Genomic DNA, 21,841 nt, shown 5'->3' with positions numbered 1-21,841 from the left:
TGTATTTTCAGGAAGCCCTCGGCTCCTCTGACCTTTTAGTCCCGTTTTACTTTCTTTCTGTGAAAATATGTTTCAGCTTATTTCACTGCTGACGCGCCCGCAGGTATTCAAATGTAAATTGAGTTTTGTTTGTGACCCCAGAAATCTAAAAAAAAACAGCATCATTCCCTCCAGTTTTTTTCCCGTTATGTGTGAAAGAAATCTCAAATTTGGGCGAATAGAAGTGAAATTATTTGCATGGCTAAATGAGAAAATGTGTGTTTTTGCAATTCGGGTGAACTGACCCCTAAAGCTGAGAAATTGAGCCGAATATGAAAACCATGATTGGATGAAGTGACCATTAAAACGTGGTTGCAGGCAGAAGAGTTTCACAAAAGCACCTCACCTGGTGTGTGAACATATTAAAACGAGCCTGCGATAACTCCAAATGGCTGACGATGGAGCGGCATTATCACCCAGCTGCTAAATCACTGCCCACTGCCGAGGAGTACAATAAAATGACAGGGGAGAGATCCTTATAAAAGCCATCATCCGCTCCAGTGAAATATGGCGGAATACGACTTTATAAGACATAACCGTCGGGGGAACGACGCCGGAACTTAATAAAGCAGCCACTACTCACAGGCAGAATGGTGAAATATGGAGCGGACCGCACGTTACGTATCCATCCACTTAACGGTAATGACCTTTAATAAACCCGGCGTTAGAGCCGCGGTTACAGTGGCGAATGGCGGCCGGGAGGTTTCATTCGTTTAGAGGAGACGAGAGATGGAGAGACGTACTGTAAGAAACAAACTTCTTTTTATGGTGTTTTCTTAATGTGTTGGAAACTCAGCATGAAGCCAATTCTGCTCCAATTTATCCCAGAATGCAAAGCTGCAGCTCCCCGTTCATCCCAGAGCCGGCTTTATGAGTCTTATCACCCCCCCCCCGCCTGCCCGCCTGCCTGCCTGCGCCTGGTCCGAAAAACAGAAACAGTCAATTGTAACGATATCTCCTCTCTTTCTTTTCTATCGACACAGAGTAAATTAATTACATTGCTGTTAGACTTGTGGTAATCTTCCTCTGGAGTGATGCTCTCTCTCACACACACACACACACACACACTCTCACGCTGTGTACAAAGGAGTTAAAGCTTTCTGAGACAACACTTATCTTGGCAGCGTATCCCGACGGTTTGTTTTTTAAACACACAAACAATTCAAACAGCAAAATAAACAAGTGCGCTATTGATTTCCCAGAGTGCAACAGACCGCTTATCTCTTTCGCCTCGCGGTAAGAGCTGACAGTTTCCTCATTAAAAATGAATTGGATTAGCATTACATTGAATGCGGTGGGAACACATAAACACACACAGACGCACTTATTGTTTCCGCGAGAGAGCGGTCTGGCTTCTCCGTCTTAACCCCGCTGCTCGCGAAGTTTCTCACCGGTTACCTGCTCGCGTTCCTCACATTCCTGGAGATTGCACCGCAGAAGGAGGGATTGTGTCAGCGAAAGGAGGAAGAGCGGGGGAATCCATGAGGGACAGAGGAGGAAGAGGAGGAGAGGTGAAGGGAGGAAGAGGGTGAGAGAGGACAAGCTGGAGAGTCTCAGCGAGCAGTCGGCGTTGAAGTGATAATGAGACATTGATCAGAGCCTCGCAGATGGCATGATGAAATACATGAACTCTGTCTGTGTTCATCTCTCTCCCTCTGTCGTCTTCCTCTTTCTTCCTCTCTTTCTTTGTCTGCTTCTTTTGTTTGGCGTTTTGTGCTGTCTCACTCCATTGTTCCACTTTTCTGGATTTTCTCCCTCTTGTTTTTGTCTTTCTCTTTGTTCTTACTTGTTTTTCTCTCCTTCCCTGTTTTTTTTTTCAGCTTATTTTAAGAAACAGGGAATTACAGTGCAATGTGGACCTGGGCTCTGGCTGCCTCTATACATCACCCAGAATCAATGTACAGTTAGAGGGTTACTTCAGCTTATTTGCTTTACTTATGGATTTTGGTCCAAAATGATTGATTGATTTATAAACTAGCTGCAGCATTTTAAAATCTGTTCCTTAAAGGGATCTGCTGTAAAGAACTGCTCTCCTGGTTCTCCTAAGAACTCTGGTAGAAGCGTTTTAAAGGAGCGGACGTCTTGTGGCCTTTTTAGGAAGTAATAAAGGCATGAATGCGTCCCTGTTAAGCCATTTTATTCTTGGTGTTTGTTTGGAATTACAAAATGTTGATTAATGATTTCCTTGATGCTGCTGCTGAGCCTCAGATCTATTAAAGCTCCAAGATTTCTTACTTTGGTTTCCGTCTCTGTAGCCCTTTAAGCAAGCACTACTTTAAATCTTTCCTCCTTGTTGCCAAACACAATGATGTCTCTCTCGTCTTAATTTACTGGATGTAAATTTAGCTGCATCCAGCCACTGAAAAAGTGATTCTAAGATACCATAGTCACAGGATGGAATAGCTAAGTAAACCTCAGTATCATCTGCATAGCGGAGATATGCAACATTTTCATAATTGTGTAATTTGAGCTAGAGGGAATATGACCAGAGGGCTGCACGGTGGTGCAGTGGTTAGCACTGTCGCCTCACAGCTAGAAGGTTCCTAATTCGGACGTAGTTGGCCTTACTGTGTGGAGTCAGCATGTTCTCCCGTGCATGCTCGGGTTCCCTCCGAGTCCAAAGAAAACACTGCCCATAGGTGTGACTGTGAGTGTGGAACATTGTCTGTTTCCTTGTGATTGTCTGCTGATCAGTCCAGGTGTAACCCCACCCTCGCCCAATGACAGCTGGGATAGGCTCCAACCCCCCCGCAACCCTGAACAGGATAAGTGGTATAGATATTGGATGGATGGATGATTGGACGGATTGAATATGTACGGGTAGCCTGGGGGAGAATGTTCTTGTTCCATCCTGTCATGTTGCTCTCAGTAAGAAAAAGTGTGTTAAATTAAGATCTAAACTTTCCTTTGAAAAGATAAATGTGAAACAGGTAAATTAATGCACAATCCAGAGAAAATATTGCACCAAAGTTACACATTAAATATTAAATAAAGCAGCTCTAAGGTTCTCTGGAGTCCTGCCCTCCATTCACACTGTGTCTCTGTCTTGTTTGTTATTCTTCTTGGCTCTGCAGCGGTGGAAGACAGGAAGTTGTTCATCGGCATGGTGTCAAAGAAGTGCAATGAGAACGACATCCGGGTCATGTTCTCCGCGTTCGGACAGATCGAGGAGTGCCGGATCCTCAGAGGGCCCGACGGACTCAGCAGAGGTGTGTTTATCTCTCAGACTCACTTCCATCCACACTTCTCAATGCTCCTCATGTGAATATGATTACCAGAGCGGCCTCCAGGAGCGCTGCCGTTCGTTGTGTTGACTTGTGTTCTGACTCGGTCTCAAAGCCTTGAAGGAAGTCTTTACTATGTTGCTGTGTTTGAAAAGTTGGCTGGTTGAAGATGGCTTCTGAGCCAATGGCTGTCTTAGATTAATAACAACTATTTACATCTGATAATAAATAGAACGGGCTCTTTGTTTTTATTCTTTATTCATCCAAAAAAGTAGGAATTCATCCGTCAAAATACACATCACTCCCTTCTCTTTATAGTTTAACCATTTACTTTGTTTTTTTATCTTTTTTTCTGCATAATTTGCAGCTCACTTTGATGTTTTCAACCATTTTTCTCTTCATTATGATTCATATCTTTTCTGCATCAAACTTTGGAGACTTTTTGTTTTAAATTTTCTGCTTCTGCTTTAAAAAAGCATCTTTTAAATTTACCTCAAATTCTGTTTAAATGTTGAGATAAAATAAAATGTTTTTGTCTTTTGGGATGTTCACAGTTTTAGATTAGTTGGCTTAATTCCAAGGAACATAGCAGACTTCCTGTTGGACAGTGACCAATCACAGCCTCCGTACATGACTTGTAAGTAGCTCAAACATAGTCAGGGACAAGGTGCCAGTGACTTCATTGTTTCACCTGAAACCCCCAAAACAAACGTTTACTTATTCAAACATGGTGTTCTGAATCAAAGTGAACCTTGAGCAATTCATGGTTCGAGGTTGATTGCTGCTGATTGGTCAAGGTCCAACAGGGAGTCTGTCGTGTTACTTGGCAAAGCCATGGCAGAAATGTAGGGCTCTTGGATCAACAAAACAGTCCTACCTTAAAAGACAAAATACTATTGTTGAGTTTAACATTAAAAGACTATTTCAGCCCAGAGTTATGGTGTATAAGAACTCTTCTCGCTTGCATAATGTAGCTTATAATCCCTGTTAAAAGACTCTTGCACAAACTAGTGTTGCCTGCAGCCTGCCAGGGACGACCACTGAAGTAAGAGTTAAATACAAACCAAACAGCCCCCCCAATAGACACAGAAGTTGGAGAATGCCTCGGACAGTGATTGTTATATTTCTTTGTGTCAGATTCTGTTTTCAACCAGCATCTTCTTCAGAAACGGTTCAGATTCCCTTCAAGGTTTCGAAAGAGTCACATTAAGAAGTGAATACAAACGAACAGGAGCGACATCTCGAGGCTGTTGTGGGCGACTGTGAATACATGCTTGCGCTCTATATATATCCCTCTCTCTCTCTCTCTCTCTTTTTTTCTCCCCCTCTTGCTCTCTCAGCCTCAGCCCCAGATCACCCACCTCCTCCTCCTCCTCCTCCTCCTCTTCTGACCTCCTAACCTCCATTCATATCCGTCACCTTCCCTGCCGTTACAGTTTAGCCTCACCGTAAGCCAGTCCTAAGCTCTTTGGTACTTCCATAGCGAGGCTGGGGGCATTCTCAAACCAGCAGTCCAATAAATGCTGCCTGTTGCATTTACAGCGTCCATTGGGTTATATTTTATCTTCAGTCTTTTCCCTTTCCTTTCTTTAATTGGACAAGACCCCCAAGAGTCATTGTTACAGACACAAATCCATTGCTGCTAAAACAGCACTGTGGTTTGAATCCAACCCAAGAAAAGATTAGAAAATAAAGCACAGGATATTATCGTTAAAAGCAAACCTTTTCCTTCTCTACACTGGAGGAGAAATTAGCAGTGATTTGGCTCATGGGCGACTCCAAGTGAAGGAGCTACAACGTCAAATAATCAGTGACCAATGAGGCAAGTTTAACCTCAAAATGTCACATGATTGGAATAAGGGAACAAGCTGCCTTCACACCAGGAGAATCGCCCGCTTTACCTGTTGAATTCATGGCGTGTTTGTGCCATGTAACTGGCGAACACCAAGGCCACACGATGTACTCCAAACAGCCTTGGTGTTCGCCAATGCCAATTACTTTTAAAAAGCAGGCACACCAATCGGATCTGTTGACTCCTCAGTTTGACTTGGGTCCAGGTCAAAACACGTAAGCATAGGAGGGCTTCCTGGACTCAGATGGAGGTAGTTTGAGTTGTTCTTTGGATAGGGATACACGTAAAGGTTTAAAGAAAACTTCAGGGGGGAAAGGTCGATCCCTTAACGCGTAGGTTCGTGTTCTTAGGTCCAACATGAACATGAACTGATTTTTTGAAACTTTGGGTCCACGAAAAATGACAGAATCCCGTAAGCGCTCCCCATCGCAAACCAGCTGCCTCATCTATCAATACAATCTAAGTTATTGTACCTCTATTTTTAGGTCTCGCAGTTACAAAGGACCCATTCCATCATCAGCCATTCCGCCCCAGAGACTCACTCCCCCCGTCATTTCTACTTTCTGCCCAATCCTCCTTACCTCCCCCTCCCCTCTCCCCTTTGTGGTATCTATGTGCTGAGGAGATGGAGGGGCTTTTTTGAAACTATCTGTCCTCCTCTTCCTCTTCCTCCTGTCACACGAGCTGTCATTGTCATCGTCGCGCAGGTTCAATGTGGATCTGTCGTCACGTATATTTATTTCTGTGCTTGTCGGGCGTTATGGATGTTTTATTGTTGACTTCAGTCTTATTTTCTCAATGTGTCTTCTCTCTCTTTCTCCTCAAGGTTGTCTCTATGTAGAACCAATCCTTGCCTCTAACTGAGCTACTCAAACTCCCATGTTCCTCTGCTTCCTCAAACAGAACCACCCTCCTTGTCTCTATCTATTCATCCTGGCTGTCCTAGAATCCTCTCCTGCACCAATTTGTCCTCCTTTTCCCAGACATCCCACATTGGCCTCCTTCTCTCCCTTCCCAGTTTCCTTCTTCCATCCCTTTTCAGCTCCTCTCTTTTGTCCTCATAAATATTTCAGATGCAATGTCCAAATCCTTGTTTCTGTAGAACTGATAGAAACCACTTAGCGGCTGGCACAAGTCAAAGAGGAAATGCTGGTAGTCCAGTTTTTGTCTGGCTGGTAAATAAACAATCCTAACCAGGTTGGAAATAAATTGGTCTTTAAGGATTTCTACTTGCCTGCAAGTCCCAGAGGCCCTCAGTCCCACCTAGCTGCACTGCTGAGCTCCTATTAAACCGCGGTATCAATCAGAAGAGAGCTCCGCCATCCCGCTATTAATAAAATATGGATCACACCACCAGTGGATGGCTGGGCCTTGGGAGCTACCCTACTTTCATTAAAGGACTGTTTGGTTCTCCGCTGACGACAGAATGCGGCCCGGGAGGTATTTTTAGTGCTCAAGCCATCTCTCTGCAGCGCAACATAAGACATGAACCAACCAGCCAAAAAGCATGCCTTCTAAAGTGTTTTTTTTCTTCATTAACAGCTTTCACGTTAATGAATCAACGCAGGAGAATTCTTTTTTTAGACGCTTCAACTGGATCGAGCTGCAGGAACCGGCTAAAGATAGAAATGTTTTGTAGGGTAAAAAAAGTCTGGAGACAAACCCCGGAGTTTCCATTAGACGACAACCAATGACGTTGTCGCCGACCAGCTTTATAAATAGAACAATCGGGACCAGCTGGGAGGGCTAACCCAAATGGAAGCCCCCTCCAGAACTGGTCCGATTCTGGGGCAGCTCTTCCCTGCAGAGGATGGGACAACCTCTGAGAAACCAAGCGGTGAAATGACAGATTGTGGCCCCTCTGAAATAGATAGTTCCCCGAATCAGTTGGAAAAAATGACCCCTTTTTGAATGTCCTATCTACAGTAGCACCAGCGAGCACCAGCGAGCACAGCGGCACTGTAAAGGACACATCGGAGTGTTTACTAGGTCAGAGCTGCAGAATCTCATAACCTTCATTTTTTATTTCCTTTTTACCTCCCTTACGTTTAGTCAGCGAGGCAGCATTACATGAAAGACCACATCCGATAACCTCCAGCTTGCAAGGACATAAAGACTGAAAAAGAGTTTGAATTAGTTTCGTACCAGCTCCAAAGCAGGTCCGTGCTGCGCGAGGTAATGACACTGAGATTGAATAGAGTTTATGTAGAGATCAAAACCTTTTACAGAGGTCTGACGCTTCTTCCTTCACCTTATGGCTCATCCTTTTATCTGGTACCTCATTGGCTGGTCGATATCGTAAGAACTTTCCAACTGGTCTGACGATTCAATAAGGACATGTTGGTCACATTTCGATTGGTTTGTTTAAACCGCAACAATGGCTTTCCCATTGGTTCAGCAGCAATTAAAGTCAACGCACTCATCCCCCCTCATAGGTTGGATCCTCCTTAGTCCTAGAGACTCCAAACAGACGCTAACTTGTTTGCCTCTATGACATGCCATGGCCAACCGTAGATAAGAACGCAATGTGAAAAGATGGGAACCAAAGTGGTGCTTTGTACGCCCAACCATTCAACCGAACGTCCTTCCTACACAAAGTCACGCCGCTTCCACCTTGGCGTCTGAAGGAACGTTGGTCGTTTCATGCCTTTCAACAAGCTGCCAATGCTGTCAGCAAGGCCCTTTATCAATCCTGGAGCATCCAGTCCACTCTGCAAACCGCAGCTGCCTTTCATCGTGCACATTAATCTGAAAGTCTGATGCAAACATTGACTTTGTCAGAGAGTTTTGCTACAAAAAGACTTTTCTTTCTGTCCATATCAATGCACTGCCTCTAGAGAAGAAATGCCTCTCTGTTGTCAGGGAAAGCCTCTTGTCTGAAATCTGTGTCGCGAATGTAAGCGGGAGAAAAACTGACCATCCGTCACTCTCAGCCTCGTTCTATCACAGCAACAGCCGGCTTTTGATAGAGGTGGAAGAGGACAATGATCGCATCTATTTCTCAACACATCTCCACTTCCTCTCTCTCGCTCTGTCTCTCTCTCTCTTGCATTATCCATCCTCACAATTCCTCCTCTCCCCCCCCTACGCCTCCCTCATCCCATCCACACAGCCGGGGAGAGTCTATCTGATGACCCAGGCTATTAGTTTTTTTCCTCTATCTTCCGCCAAGCCACGAGTCAGCCAGCCGAACCTGAACGCGTGTCTGTGTGTGTCTGTTTTTGTGCGTGAGCATGTGTGTAATCAGTTCAGGCCTGGCTGCGCTAACATGGCTTGGTGAGTTTGTTAGCATATTATTAGTCCGGGGGGTTGTTGAAGCACTTCTCACATTATCTCCTCTAATCACTCCCTAACCAGCCAGACAAACACAACCTTGCATCACCCCCAACCAATAACAAACTCCCCTAAAACCCCGTCTGGCGCTGTTTGATTGGTTGAAATCAGTGTCAGTCACGGAGGAGGTCGACCACTCCTCCACTCATCTCTTTCTTGTGTCTCTGCGGAGCAAAATTAATTTGATTTTCTATCTGATTCCTGTCTTCTTGAGCCCCTGCAGATATTTTGTCCCAGCTCGCCCGCCCAATTGCACCAAATCTCTTCCCTGTTTGACAAAGAGAGAAAAGGGGGAACCCAATCAGACACACAATAAATGAATTCCAATCACTTTCATGCAAATTTGGACCAATTTACATTGTTGAATTATTGAGAGAAGAGAATCCAGGTACGACTAATTGGGTCAGTGTGCGGGAGCGAGAAGGAGAAGAGACAGTGACAGAAAGGAGGAAAAGGGAGGTGGGGAAAAGCCAATCAGAAGCCCCCGATGGTGTCTGGGGTTGTCTGTGGATGGGGTGCAAGGTGGTGGGACTGGGTTCAGGTTGTGGCTGTCATGACACTGTGCTCGTTTTTCGCCTGTTGTTTCCACAGCGACTGAGAACACTGTTGTCCGCCTGTGAGCTGTTCTCTGTATCAATCTCTGTTTGGGTTTTTTTATAACAACGACGTGTCCAACCCTTTTGTCTTGTTTTTGTTCTTTCTTGTCTTCCCTCCTCCTCCTCCTGCCCTTCTGCCCTCCCCCCTCCTCCCTTCCACTGTCCCTCCATCCCTCCCTCCTCCCCTCCCCTCCCTACAGGATGTGCGTTTGTCACGTTTTCCACCAGAGCTATGGCACAGAATGCAATCAAAGCCATGCACCAGTCTCAGACTATGGAGGTACTGTACTCTTGCCCTTTCTTCAACTCTCTCCATCTCTTTCTCTTTTGCACACACCTCTCTTGATACTCTTTGAATCTAATCTGTGTCACCTGAGTCACCTCTCTGAGAGAGTCACAAGCAAATGTACTTTCCTGCTTGGGCCTGGGCCACGCTTTCACCACCCGTCCTGCATGGTTTCACTCCAAATTGAATGATGTAAAATGAATGTAAAGGCTCAAGCAGCACTAATAGAGACCGATTAAACGATTGCTTTAGCTGTTGACATACTTTTGTTGTCTGCTTTTCCTCTGCGAGCTAAAGTGCAGCGGCGTCTTTACACGACAACCGGACGCTGTTTGGTGCTCAGCATGAATCCCCAACAGCACCAGGACATTGGTGTTGCAATCATGTATAGAAGCATGAACAGAAATGAAACCTAGTGGTTTGTCGCTGCAGATTTTTTTAAATTGATGAGCAAAATAAAATGCTGTGAGTACTCGACCAATCAGAAAGGTCATAAGCTGAAAGTCCCGCCCCCAAATTTCCTGTACTTTTCCTCCCTGTGTCCATATAGCGCCTTTTTCTGGCAGAGAAAAGTGCTGGCAGGGCGCTTGGATGAGAGAAAGGGTTCGTTGCTATGACAACAACAAGTTTAACCAGCAACATTTAGTCTCCGTCCGATCTGCTCCAACAAACGGGCGTTTCCGTCTCTGTTGTGATGCTGATGGTTTGTCGTGTACAGCTCCGGGGAGACAGAAACAGCCAAAACAAGTTGCTCCTCCGTGTTTGGTGGTAACCAGGGTGACGAGTGGCGCCCCATCTCATTGGTTGCCCGAGAAAAAGCTGCGGGGACGACACCAGCACCGAGATTTTGAACTTGAAGCGCTCGGAGCGGACGCACAGAAAAGGCAGAGTGATCTCTATGCGGCTGCGTACGCTCTGTCCTCATTGGAATCAACTGAAAAAAGATGCTGGCGCCTTCGAGAGTAGTACAGGCACAGCACGTGTAAGAGAGGCAGTAGCCATCGTCTTCCTACCATCGTGAGGTGTATACGTCTCACAGCAAGAAATTATGGTCTTGTCTAAAGTACTGGAAAGCCATTGTCAGGCCTCTAGTGAAGCTAGCAGAACACAAAGAGCTGCCGGAGGTCAGAGCTGTAGTGTTACAGAACTACAGATCTTCTCCTCGCTGCTGGGAGGAACCTGTAAAGTTATTGGTACTGAGTGTTGTTCATATATTTCCGATGCCACCGCTACAGCACAGTCAGGGGTTCAACTTCGGGGATTTCACGGGGTTATTCGGCCCCATTGGGGTGCAAGTGTAGTGACATTCTTAACCACACAGTTCTCCTCGTGATGACATGTCTGGGAGCTGTGATTAAAAGTTCTCCGTGTGCCTTTAAAAGGTTCCTGGTCCATCAGGAGAGTTTCAGTATGCATTCCAGCTTTCTTGATTTTCCTGCTCGTATGTCGACGGGAAAGTTTCGTGTCTTATTCTTTGGCCCATACCGAACTCTAAAAGTTCTTTAAACATTTAATTGGACGCTCCTTTTCTGTCTTTGTGAAATCAATCACTTTTTTTCTGCCGCACATTTTCCAACTTGGACAAACTTTTGGCAGAGTCTCAAAACGGCGACAAAAACATCGGCACCTTTGACCCGCCAGCCTCGGCGGGCAGGTGTTGTTTCAGACCTCATCAGCTGCACGGCGACCCCGCCGGGGGCCGTAATGGGGGACCCGGCTGCAGCTCCTTTTGTGCTCCTCCGGTTTTTCAGGGCGCCCTTGTCAACGTTGTCAGTCGGGAGACGGGGCAGCATGACAGGGCTGTGATTGGGAGAGAATTACATGGTGTAAGACGAGTGTGTGCGAGTCAGGGAGACAAAAAGTGTAATAACAGGCTGTGTTGAGGAAAAAAGACGAGCGGTGTCACCCCGTGGCCCCCTCATTAGAGCTGATCATGATAATCACGGCGGCTATTGATGTGCTGTGACCCTGACATGAGGAGAACGCATGCCCCTCCCTCTGCGTGTGTGTGCGGGGGGGGATTTTCTGTTTTTGTTGTCACACTGCAGATATCAGTGAAGTGTCTGTGTTGATTTATGCGTGCGAGCAGCAGCAGAGGGAGTGACACTCTCCTCCGACAGCGTTAGCATTAAGCTAGAATTATCCTCGCTCTGAGCAGTCGTCCGCCACAATGGGCCCGGTAAACACCGCCAGGGTCCTCTGCTTTTATCAGGAAAAAAGCCTTAAACCATAACACAACGATATTGCAGTGGACAATGGCAAAATACCTTCATTTCCATTTGAAAACAAGCTGTCTAGCCCCAGGCGGACCTAAATTGCCGCAACCGTTTGTTAATGTTCCTCAGTTTTGCAATTTAAAAGTAATTACTTCGGGTCCGTATGAGGGAATGAGGTCTGGTAAATAGAGTTTGGTTATTGTCTTGGCTCTATTGCACCCTACTGTCTTAGATAGAGCAAGATTGTGTGTTCATTTGTGTGTTTTCTCCGGCACGTACGCACCACATGTCACTTAGGGGAGAGAAAAAACAGGGGAGGCGGCCCGGGCTGTCCGCTGGTTGATGGCCCTGTCACTGTCATATCCATTCTCATTAGGCTGTGACATTCAGGTGCACGCACACACTCATCACGCGAACACACGCGCCCGGCTGAATGTCAGGCCGTAATGAAAGTGGATATGAGCGCGACAGGTAATTCACTATCGAACCTCTAAAGACACACGAGCGGAGGAGTGGCGTCATTGTGTTGATTTGTGCTTTACATTATTCACTCCCTTTATAAACACTCGTTCAGCGCTCTGCGTCGCCGCCGCGCAGCGTTCCATTAACTCTGATTTCTGTTTCCGCCTTTTCTGTTTTTACCCCACGACACACCAGAGGCCCCGCTCGCACATTATCCTGCCCCCGCTGCATGTGCACACAAACCCACCCCGCACGTAAACGCACGAGCGTTCAAGCGCATGCAGACGAGAGCTTAAGTAGAGCATGAGAGACAACAGAGCGGCGTGTTTAAATCGTGAACAAACACGTCTGTTGACTGTGAAGAGAGGAGGCCGGAAAAAAGAGACAGGAAGAATAATCAGGAGCTGATTTGTTGAAGAGGTCGTGTAAGGTTCGGTGATGGAAGAAGGATGTGAAATAATGTGTGCAGTCGCCACAAAAACAACAGGAAGGGAAAGAGCACCGTATTGTCCCGTGACAGACATCTGTGGGGTCGTCTTATATTCGGGGTCTCAACTTTTAGCCCCGCTGCTCGCCCCGTCCTCCTGCGCTCTCAGCGATCTTAGCCCGGCCCTCCGCACTGCAAGCTCCTGAGAGTCCCCGAGGACCAGGGGCAGATCCAAAGGGCCCCCCTTGAAGTCTGATTGGCCATCCTAAACTAGGATTGGCTATTTGCCTTGTAAGAGGCGGGACTTATGTTAAACAACTGCAACATCCTGCTTGTAGCTTTCTTTCCATTTCAATGTGGCACATTTCTTTAGTACTTTAAATAGTTACTCTGACCACATCTTCTGTTTGAGTCCCTAAAGAATGATGCTTAGAAGGAAGGGTTAATCAAATGCTACACACACCTACTTCATGCCACCCCTGCATAAGTCAGTGCCCCAGTTGGGCCGCCCTAGTCAAAAGATCCGCCCCGGAAACACGCTGCATCCGGCTGCCTAACTGCCGTGTCTTAAAAATGCTAACAGTCATAGCTAACAGATGCTAAAAGAGACAATCGTACCGTGGTCCTCAAAGCGGCCGCTTCCAAGAGACAGGAAGTGTGTGAGTGTGTTACTGAAGAACAGAAGGAAGAGATTGAAAATGTGATTTTATTTAAAAGGTCAAATAAAATTGTTTTCATTATAAAAACAAACTAGTCTTGAAAAGGGGCGTCGTCTTACATCCGGACTTACTGTTCGTGGACAGAGCATAAAGAGCGATGAAGCTCTTGGATGTGGAGGTCAGCCAGGACATCGCACCTCAAGTCCTGCGTGAGACAAAACCTCAACACAGACCTATTTTTACTTTTTATCACATACTGTATCACATGTATCTAACATACAGATGAACCTTTACTGAAACCTTATTTGAACCCTTAACAGCGTTCCTTCTTCTAAACCTAACCGGATGGTTTTGGTGCCTTAATGCAACCAAACGGCTACAACATCTTAAAGTGTGTTAGACAGGCTGCTTCTTCTGCCACATGCTCTCTCCATGTGCATTGTGAGAACAAAAAACATATTTATTGATGGGCTGTTTTGTGTATAAAAACTTTAGTATGTATGATAGTAATTTTGAAGGAGCATTTTGGACACGTTTCTTTTTTAAGTTTAGTTTAATTTGTGCAAAAACAAGATGAATGCAAAACAGAAAGACACGTTTAAAAATGCACAGGTAGAGAAAAAACATCGCTTTTGTCCTAAAAATGCAAAACATGGATTACAAATGAACGCCCTCTCCCTTTTTAGAAAGGCTTACATTTGTTTTGATTAACTTTGCTGGTAGAAGAAACGTACGGATCTTCAGATTGTTCTTTTTTAAAGCGGTCTTCCAACTTCTTCGCTCCTGAAACGGCCTCAAATATTAAAGTAAGGCAAGAAAACTTATTTAATAAGTGCATTAAATACACTGCTGTGCAATCTGCATACAACTTTTAAATAAGGAGGCGAAGAAGAACAATCATAAGAGCTGTTATTAAAGGAGGAACAAATTGAAACATTATTGAAAAGTTAAATTACAGGCGACTCTGAAGAAGCTTTTTTAACGTGAGGTAGTTTGAGGATAAAACACTTGATCGTGTTAACACACCTCCCTGCTCTCCCATTAGCTGCTGAGGATCACATGATCTGACATTTAAAGGCTCTCTGAGTGCTGAATAAACGAGCTGCTGAAGGTTCAGAGCACAGAGAGTCTCCTGAAAGCGACGAGAGATTGATTTTAAAGGTAAACGGAGCGGAGCTTATAAGTTCACTCTGCGTGTGTGCGTGAGAGCGTTTGGGAAAGATGGGAAGCGATGTGTAATGCTCTCTCTTCACGCTTGTCTCGGAGAGTCGGCTTCAGGGAGCGAAGGCGCGTTTATTAGTCGAGTGAACTCCTGGTTAAGTCGATCACAACTTCTGTCACAGAAAAGTTTGACTTTTTGTGTGTGCGTGCGCGCGCGAGGTGAGACGAGGTCACAGCAGGTGTGATCGCCTGCCTCACAGAATGACAGCCGATCCATACGCTGTAATTACACCATTTTAAATATACTGTAATTATGCCAGGTGCTTTCTGTGTGTGCAGTATAATTCTGAGACTATAGGTCGTTACGCTGTCAGCCTACACAGACCCAGCTGTCAATCACAGGTGTGACACGATGTCAGGACATCAAACTTACAGCACAGGTGTGAGTTGAAGGTTTTAACTCTCTGAAAATGGATCTTAAATTAAATTAAAAACCAGACAGTTACAGCCCTCACTCTTTTTGCAACAGGAAGCTAAGGCTTCCTCCTTGACTGTCAGCACGTTGTACATTCATTAAAGGGAGGTATTATGCTAATTTCAAGCTTGATCTTTCACTCTGTGATACCTGTGGAGTAGCTTAGCATAATTTACAGTTAAAAAAAATAAAAAAATTTTCTCACACTGGTGCTCTGTGCAGGCCCTCATACAGCCTGAAACGACTCAGTCAGCTCTGTCCCTTTAAGAAACCCCGCCCCTACAAGCCTGCTTTCTTCTGATTGGTCAGCTCTCCGAAGCCTGCTGAGAGCATGTAGAAGAAACGGTGTGAAACCTGGCGTTGACAGCTGCCTGCAGACTGAGCTGATGAGCCTGGGGATTACTCCAACATACTTTTACCGACAGATCTGAAACTTCACCCACGTTTAGTCTGGACATCCAACATTGTAACATTATATATATGTGTCTTAAAATGTGCGTAATACCCCCTCTTTGATGAAGCCATTCCATTTTGTTCCACGCTGTAAATATGGTGCCTCAAACGCTTGGGCTGCAGGGTCAGCCGTGACCAGTTAGCAAGAGATCGCTGTGTGCACGAGCCTGTCAAAATAGATCTAAAATAAAAACTATTAAAGCTAGAGGCGTCATTCTTCAAGCAACAGAAAGCTCAGGCTTCCTTCTTTAGTGTCATCGCGTTGTTCCTTTGTTGATGACATCATTAAGTTATGTTGCTGTAAAACCTTTAAAGGTATAATCTCAAAGATTTTCATGAAAATTTAGGTTAAGTCTGTTAAGTCTCTATTGATCACCGAATGAGGTAACACAATGGTGATTGAGCCTATGGCCCACTGATGAAAGCCTCTGTAGTATCACAGACTGGGTGTCTGTGGTGACTTTCATGGAAAAAATCACAAGCGGCGCCCAGTTAGTGACATGTTTTCCATCAGCCAGCAGTGGTTGGTCTGCCAGAGAGGGTAGGCGGAGCTAAGCGGCTGCTTCTCCGCTCTCTGCAAGTGTTGCGAGTAAACAGTAATCTACTATGGCTGAACAAAGAAAAGATGGATGACTACAGATACAACTTCAACAAGAAGTGAAAATCCAAAGAAGAAGAAACAAACTCGACGCTCAGATGAAGCAAACAGTCTGAAAAGGAAAGCGACCGTCAGCCAGGAAAATCAAGAGTTACAACCGGAGCCAACCGTGGACGTCACACATGCAGCACTGTCTGGATATCTGGGAAGTGTGCTCCCGCAATTACTGTTTATCGCCATAGGTGGCGCCAAAGAGAACGAAACTGAAATCTTCGAGGTTATAAATTTAAATAAATATAAAGTTAAAGTTATAATAGCGAGAGCTTTCATTCTTTTTGCAACAGAAAGCTCAGGCTTCTGTTCTTTGCAGAATCACAGTGTATGTTCATTATGTTATCATTACCTTGTGTACTGTAACGCGCTGTGTGAAAGAAAAGATGCAGATGGATGCAAAATGACACCGTGAGATTATTCTTCGCATATTCCTGATTTCAAATCATCTAAAATAAAGAATAGCTTGAGCACAACTTACAACACTTAAATTAATAATATACTAATTGCAGATGAAACAATTAAAACAGCTTAAACTCTGCTCATAAAAATGAGAATATCTCAAAAACTAAAAAGTGTTCAGATAAGTTCTGGAAACTGGAAATATTCTGTACATGTTGTTATTTTGTATCGATACGCTTTGTGTCTTTATTTAGGGAAATCTGAGCAGATTTTTCAATGCTTTTATCACCATTTTAGGCTTTTTCAATTATATAAACAGTTTGCTTAAGTTGTACAGATACCAAAAATATAAAGAATGACATCACAAGAAGCAAAACCTGCATGCACCTGCAGACCGTCTCTGCTGCACAGCTCTCAGGGTTAAAGGAGGACACGCGGTGCATGCAAAGCGTCGAAAACATTGCCATCATCCACATCTCAGCGCCGTCAGTGATCCAAAGTTTAGGATACACGCTGTAAAGATGTGTATCCAAGTGAGGCATTTTGTGTAGAAGATTTGTCAGAAAGTGTAAGAAAGAGAGAGAAATAAGAGGAAGTGTTTTCCCTGTAGATGCGTCTCCAGGTGAGAACGGCTCCTGTGAGACTCAGAGCACTTTATTTCCTTAAGATGTGAAAGTCGTGCGGCGGGGAGACTCTGCAGCTCAAACTCGCTGCTCAAGTTAAACCAGAAAGAAGGCGATGCTGCAGCTAATGGCATGCAACTTCCTTTACTGCGACATGTATTTGTGTCTGTTATTAATAAATCCAGTGTGTTCCCGTCTGGTAATAACCTACGAGGGCCTCAGAAGCTGTTTGTGGTGCCCATCCGCAGTCAGACTCATCGTGTTTCCTCCCGCTGTTTGTGTTCAAAAGTGGCCAATTCAGAACAAATCAGATGTTTGGCGGATTTAGTTTAACACAACATGAAGTGTAATTGCACCCAGCGGCAGGGTTTCACAGACGCCCATCAGCAACAAATACCTATAAACATTAACTGCCTCGTCAAATATTCTCTAATGGACTTAAAAGAAGCTTCCTGGGTGGTGAGAACATGATGGAGACGGGATGTGGCTGCGGATCATTTCGGGAAGTCTCAATATGAAGGCGACAATGTGAATTTCTCTGTGAACGGCTGCTGAACAGAAACACTGTGTTATACTTGTTCACAGCGCAGACAAACAAACGTATGTATATTACTGATAAAGAACTGTAGCCGTCCCCGAGGCGGTCGTTGAGCTCAGCGGTTAAATTGCACGTCAGTACAGAGGCTTCAGTCCTTGATGTGGTGTCCCCGGGTTCGGCCCTTTGCTACCTCCCTGGTTTCCGATACTATCCACTGTCCTCTCTCTAAATAAAGGCATAAACAGGCCAAAAATAATCTTTAAAAAAAGAATTGTAGGCGTTCCAACTAATATCTGATTTCCTTTTGTCGCTCTTATCGTCCTCACACGAGCAGGACACTGTAAAGGTTTTCCCTGCAAGATTTCAATCAACAAATCAGCAAATTAAGTTCATAAAAAACATAATTACACTCTTTAAAGTGCAATAATGTAAATTCATTTAAATTTAAAGTTAGAATATGCAAAAATAGTGTCATTAAAATGTCTTGAAACCACCTGACCGTCACGTTTCTTACAATTAAATAACATAATATGAGTGATCGTGATTTTACATAATGTCAAGTCACAGTTTATTTATAAAGCACATTTAAACCAACCACGGTGGACCAAAGTGCTGTACAGTCCTAAAACACAATATCAAATTAAAGAACCCAATAAAATGAACAATAAAAACACAATAAATAAGAGTAAAATGAAGCTCAACTGGAATTAAAAGCCAACGCAAAGAGGCAAGGATTTAAAACAATAGATGATGCATGCAGCAGCACAAAGACAAAAAAGCAAGGAAGTAAATACGGTATAAAATAAGATAGATACAAATAAATAAAATACAATAAGATGTATACAAACTGGTAGGATTGTGATATCTAATGCAGGGACCACTTTACCCCCAACAGTAACTCCGGTCAGAGAGCAGAGGCGGACACAGAGAACTCTTCCAGTGTTGTTTATATTGTCGACTGCAGCGCAGGTGAAGGTGGAGGAAACCGAATGAATGTACGGATGAATGGTTTCTGTAAGACAACCAACTTAACTACTCTTACTCTATCGTAGTTTATACTCCAGCTATATAACACAAACTCAGAAACAGGTCTACCCAACCAGCGGACAAAAAATTCCACCCGCGGCAACACTTAAAAAGCGGGAAAACCGCAGACCTGGCAACCCTGCTGATACTCAACAGAAACAATGCGCACAACACGCGATATTATGATCACGTGAACGATCAAGAAATCTATTTATAACTCACTTTGTCACGTACGCATTCACTTTAGGTTACGGCTATAACTCCCGTTCTCAGCCGCGCTAAGCTAGGACCCCGGGCAGCCCAACAAAGTGCCTGACCGAAATTAACAACGTAAAAAAACCCGGTCTTATCAAATAACAGGGAATTTACAACAGCGATAGTTATGGAATAAAGTGACGTAGCATGATTAATGGCAGTATGAAATAGTACAGTATAATATGAGGTATAGAGCAATATAAAAGTATTAATCTGTATATAATGTCGTATGATATGTGATATTAAGTAGAAATGTAGCATAAAAGTAAAATTACATTATAATATAAAGTATAGTGGTATCAATAATAGTAATATATCTGTAATAATAAAGACAGAATATTAGGTGTAATATGGTTTAAAGCAGCTCTGTCTGGGCTGTAGGAGAGGGCACAGTGAGCAGTGAGGCGTGTATCAAAGGTTGTTTAAGAACGTGAACATAAAGAACCTTTAAAAAACACAGTAAAGAAAAACAGTTTCCCACGCACAGCCTCTCACTCACGGCTGATTATCACCACAGCCACACAGTGTTTGATGTGTAAAAGTTGCTGCTAATCTGAGCTGAATTTTTAAAAATCCCCCCGCAGTAAAAATCAATGATGATTTGTAGCTTATAAGCTGAAACAACAGATGACATAAATCAGCCGCATTTCCCTCTACGGGCAAAGTTGACCAACCGACCAACCGCCTGGAAAACTTTAAAGTGCAGCAGGAGAACCATCAGCACCGGGCGCGGAGCCCCCCCCCCGGCCCCCACAGCCTCTCTCCCAGGGCAGGACTCTCATTCTGGGCTTGTTTCCTCCCGCTGGCTGGGTGTCAGCCGGAGTAATGAGATATTTAGCAGAGAGGGAGAGGGAGCTCCGGTCTCGGGGGGAATCGAGGCCCCGGACTGACACTCTCCCTCCCAATGCAATCCCCCCCCTCTCGCCTCCTCCCCTCCTTTATCTGTCGGCGGGCAGAATAAAGAGAGGAAATGACGGAGGAGAGGAGGCGTAAATATGGCCGAGCCTAAAACACTAAATCATTTCATCATCAAACCTGACTCAATAAGCTTCCTTTAAATTCTGTCGTAACCTCGTTATCATCGTCCTGATTGTCTGCTGAGCCTCAGGCTGCTTCTGCTCTCTCTCTTTATGTGCAGGCTGTTTGCATTGTCACTTCCTGTCGTCTCTAGGCTGTCATTCATATTATAATTATTATTATTATTATATGGAGAACTAAAGGTACTCCAAAACGTCATTGGACATGTGAGTGGTACGAGACATGTTCAAGGACACGTGAGGATTTAATAAAGATGCACACAGTTGGAAAAGGTTTGCATGTATACAAATACAAAGGACTGAATATACTGAGGTGCACTTGTAGTTTTCTGTTTGCTGCCAAATATTCCTTATTTTTCAAAATAAAATGCTCGAGGTTCCTTTATTGTTATTTCTGGATGTAGCTTATTGTTTTGTTGCACAAAGCCTGATGACGAAGCATCACAAGCATGAAAGTCGGCTTCTCAAATTTTGCTTTTTTCTCTGTTATTTTATTGTATTTATTTATTTATTAGTGTATTATAATATTTATTATTAGTTATGGATGGTTATTAGGCCAAAATATGTCTTTTAAAGACGTCAGCGTTGGCTCTGCAGACAATTCAGACGAAACTTTGGAGGAAGTTTTTGGCTTTTTATGAATGAAATTGAAAAAGAAAAAAGAATAAATCAAAAATAAGAATAAAAAGACAAAGTTCTAAAAGAATTCATGGTTTTAGAATTTATGCAGGTTTTAGAAAAATGATAGAAAAACTAAAAATTAAAAATGTTTCAATCATAAACGTGTCTGAAACTAGAAGAGAAAAGTCTCAAATGCAAAGCATGCTGGGAAATACGACATCAGTACTATAAGTTCTGAAAGAGGCTCAAAGTTGAGATTAAAAAGAGAAGTTTATGATTGCATTGATTTAATAAGAAGAAGATGATTTAATTGATTGATATGTCAGAGTGCATGCATCAACCTCAGTCTGTCACATGCAAGAAAACACGGCTGCACACACACTCGGTTACACACACCTTCACGTGCACCTCCGCTCTGACTGTGCGCCGTGCGATCTGCAGAGTAGCCGATTCCCCGCTCTCCCCCTGCAGAGAACGGATCGTGCCTCAAACTAAAAATGTTTCAATCAAAAGCTTTTAACTCTCGGGTGGCAGATCGTCTTTGTTTCCAACGGATTCGCCCCCAGTCAGGCTTTGATTCGGCGCCGAGCAGCGCTGTGGTGTGATAGATTATGTTTCAGCTTCGCTGTGTTTCAGCCGTCAACTTTTATCAGGAGCGTTTGTTTTGGTATTTTTCCTTCTAATGTGTGTGTGACATTAAATTCATCACACACACACACACACACACACACACACACACACACACACACACACACACAGGCTGCTCCTCAGAGGCCCAGACATTCGGACAATTACAAACACTTTTTCTGTCCGTCCAAAATCTCTAAATCTCCCTCTCAACCTCTGTCTCTGGTCATCCCAATCAATCTCTCCATGTCTCCCTAACACACACACACACACACACACACACACACACACACACACACACACACACACACACACACTAACACACACACACATCAAGTCTCTCTTCGTGGAGCTGATGAAATAGTTGGAGAAGTCGGGAAATCTGTTTCTGGTGAAAGCGTTCTGGACTCAGAGATAACTGAGCCCTTGTGGGGGGAAAGAAGAAAGCCCACCGGCTTTAGAGTCAAGCTTCCTGTGTGACTCTAAGTGTGTGTGTGTGTGTGTGTGTGTCACTGCGTGTGTGTGTGTGTGTGTGTGTGTGTGTGTGTGTGTGTGTGAGAGAGAGAGATTTTACAAGGCTGTTTTAATTGAGAACAACTTTCTTCCTTCCTCTCGTTGCTGATGTAAAGTTTGTTAATAATGAAATGTGTGTTGTGTTGTTGGACTCGTGTGCGTCCTTTTATGTGTGTGTGCGCGTGTGTACATGTGTGTGTGTTTGTGTGTGTGTACGTGTGTGTGTGTGTGTGTGTGTGCTTGTGTGTGTGCGCCTCATAAAAACAGTAATTTTCCTGCCTTTATTAGAAGCTTTTAGTGCATCCATCATGTTTATGTTGAGGTGTTTTTACCTGCTGTAGTCATCGCGGTGCAAACAGAAACCTAA

General features: G+C 44.2%; 1 protein-coding gene across 13 annotated transcripts in view; it reads left to right on the top strand.

Moving 5' to 3' along the window:
- celf2 (cugbp, Elav-like family member 2) overlaps positions 1 to 21,841 on the top strand; it is a 226,730-nt gene that overhangs the window by 172,231 nt on the left and 32,658 nt on the right. For all 13 annotated transcript variants that reach the window (XM_069670725.1, XM_069670727.1, XM_069670726.1 and 10 more), the window contains 2 exons: positions 3,114 to 3,248; positions 9,245 to 9,324. In XM_069670725.1, coding sequence (XP_069526826.1) covers positions 3,114 to 3,248; positions 9,245 to 9,324 — 215 coding nt within the window. The remainder of the gene's footprint in view (positions 1 to 3,113; positions 3,249 to 9,244; positions 9,325 to 21,841) is intronic.

Source organism: Semicossyphus pulcher, unplaced genomic scaffold (genome assembly GCF_022749685.1).
Source record: "Semicossyphus pulcher isolate SPU_LCO1_2020_fin unplaced genomic scaffold, fSemPul1.0.p SCAF_20, whole genome shotgun sequence".
In the NCBI taxonomy this organism is placed as follows: domain Eukaryota; kingdom Metazoa; phylum Chordata; class Actinopteri; order Labriformes; family Labridae; genus Semicossyphus; species Semicossyphus pulcher.
This window is presented reverse-complemented; position numbering and strand designations above follow the sequence as displayed.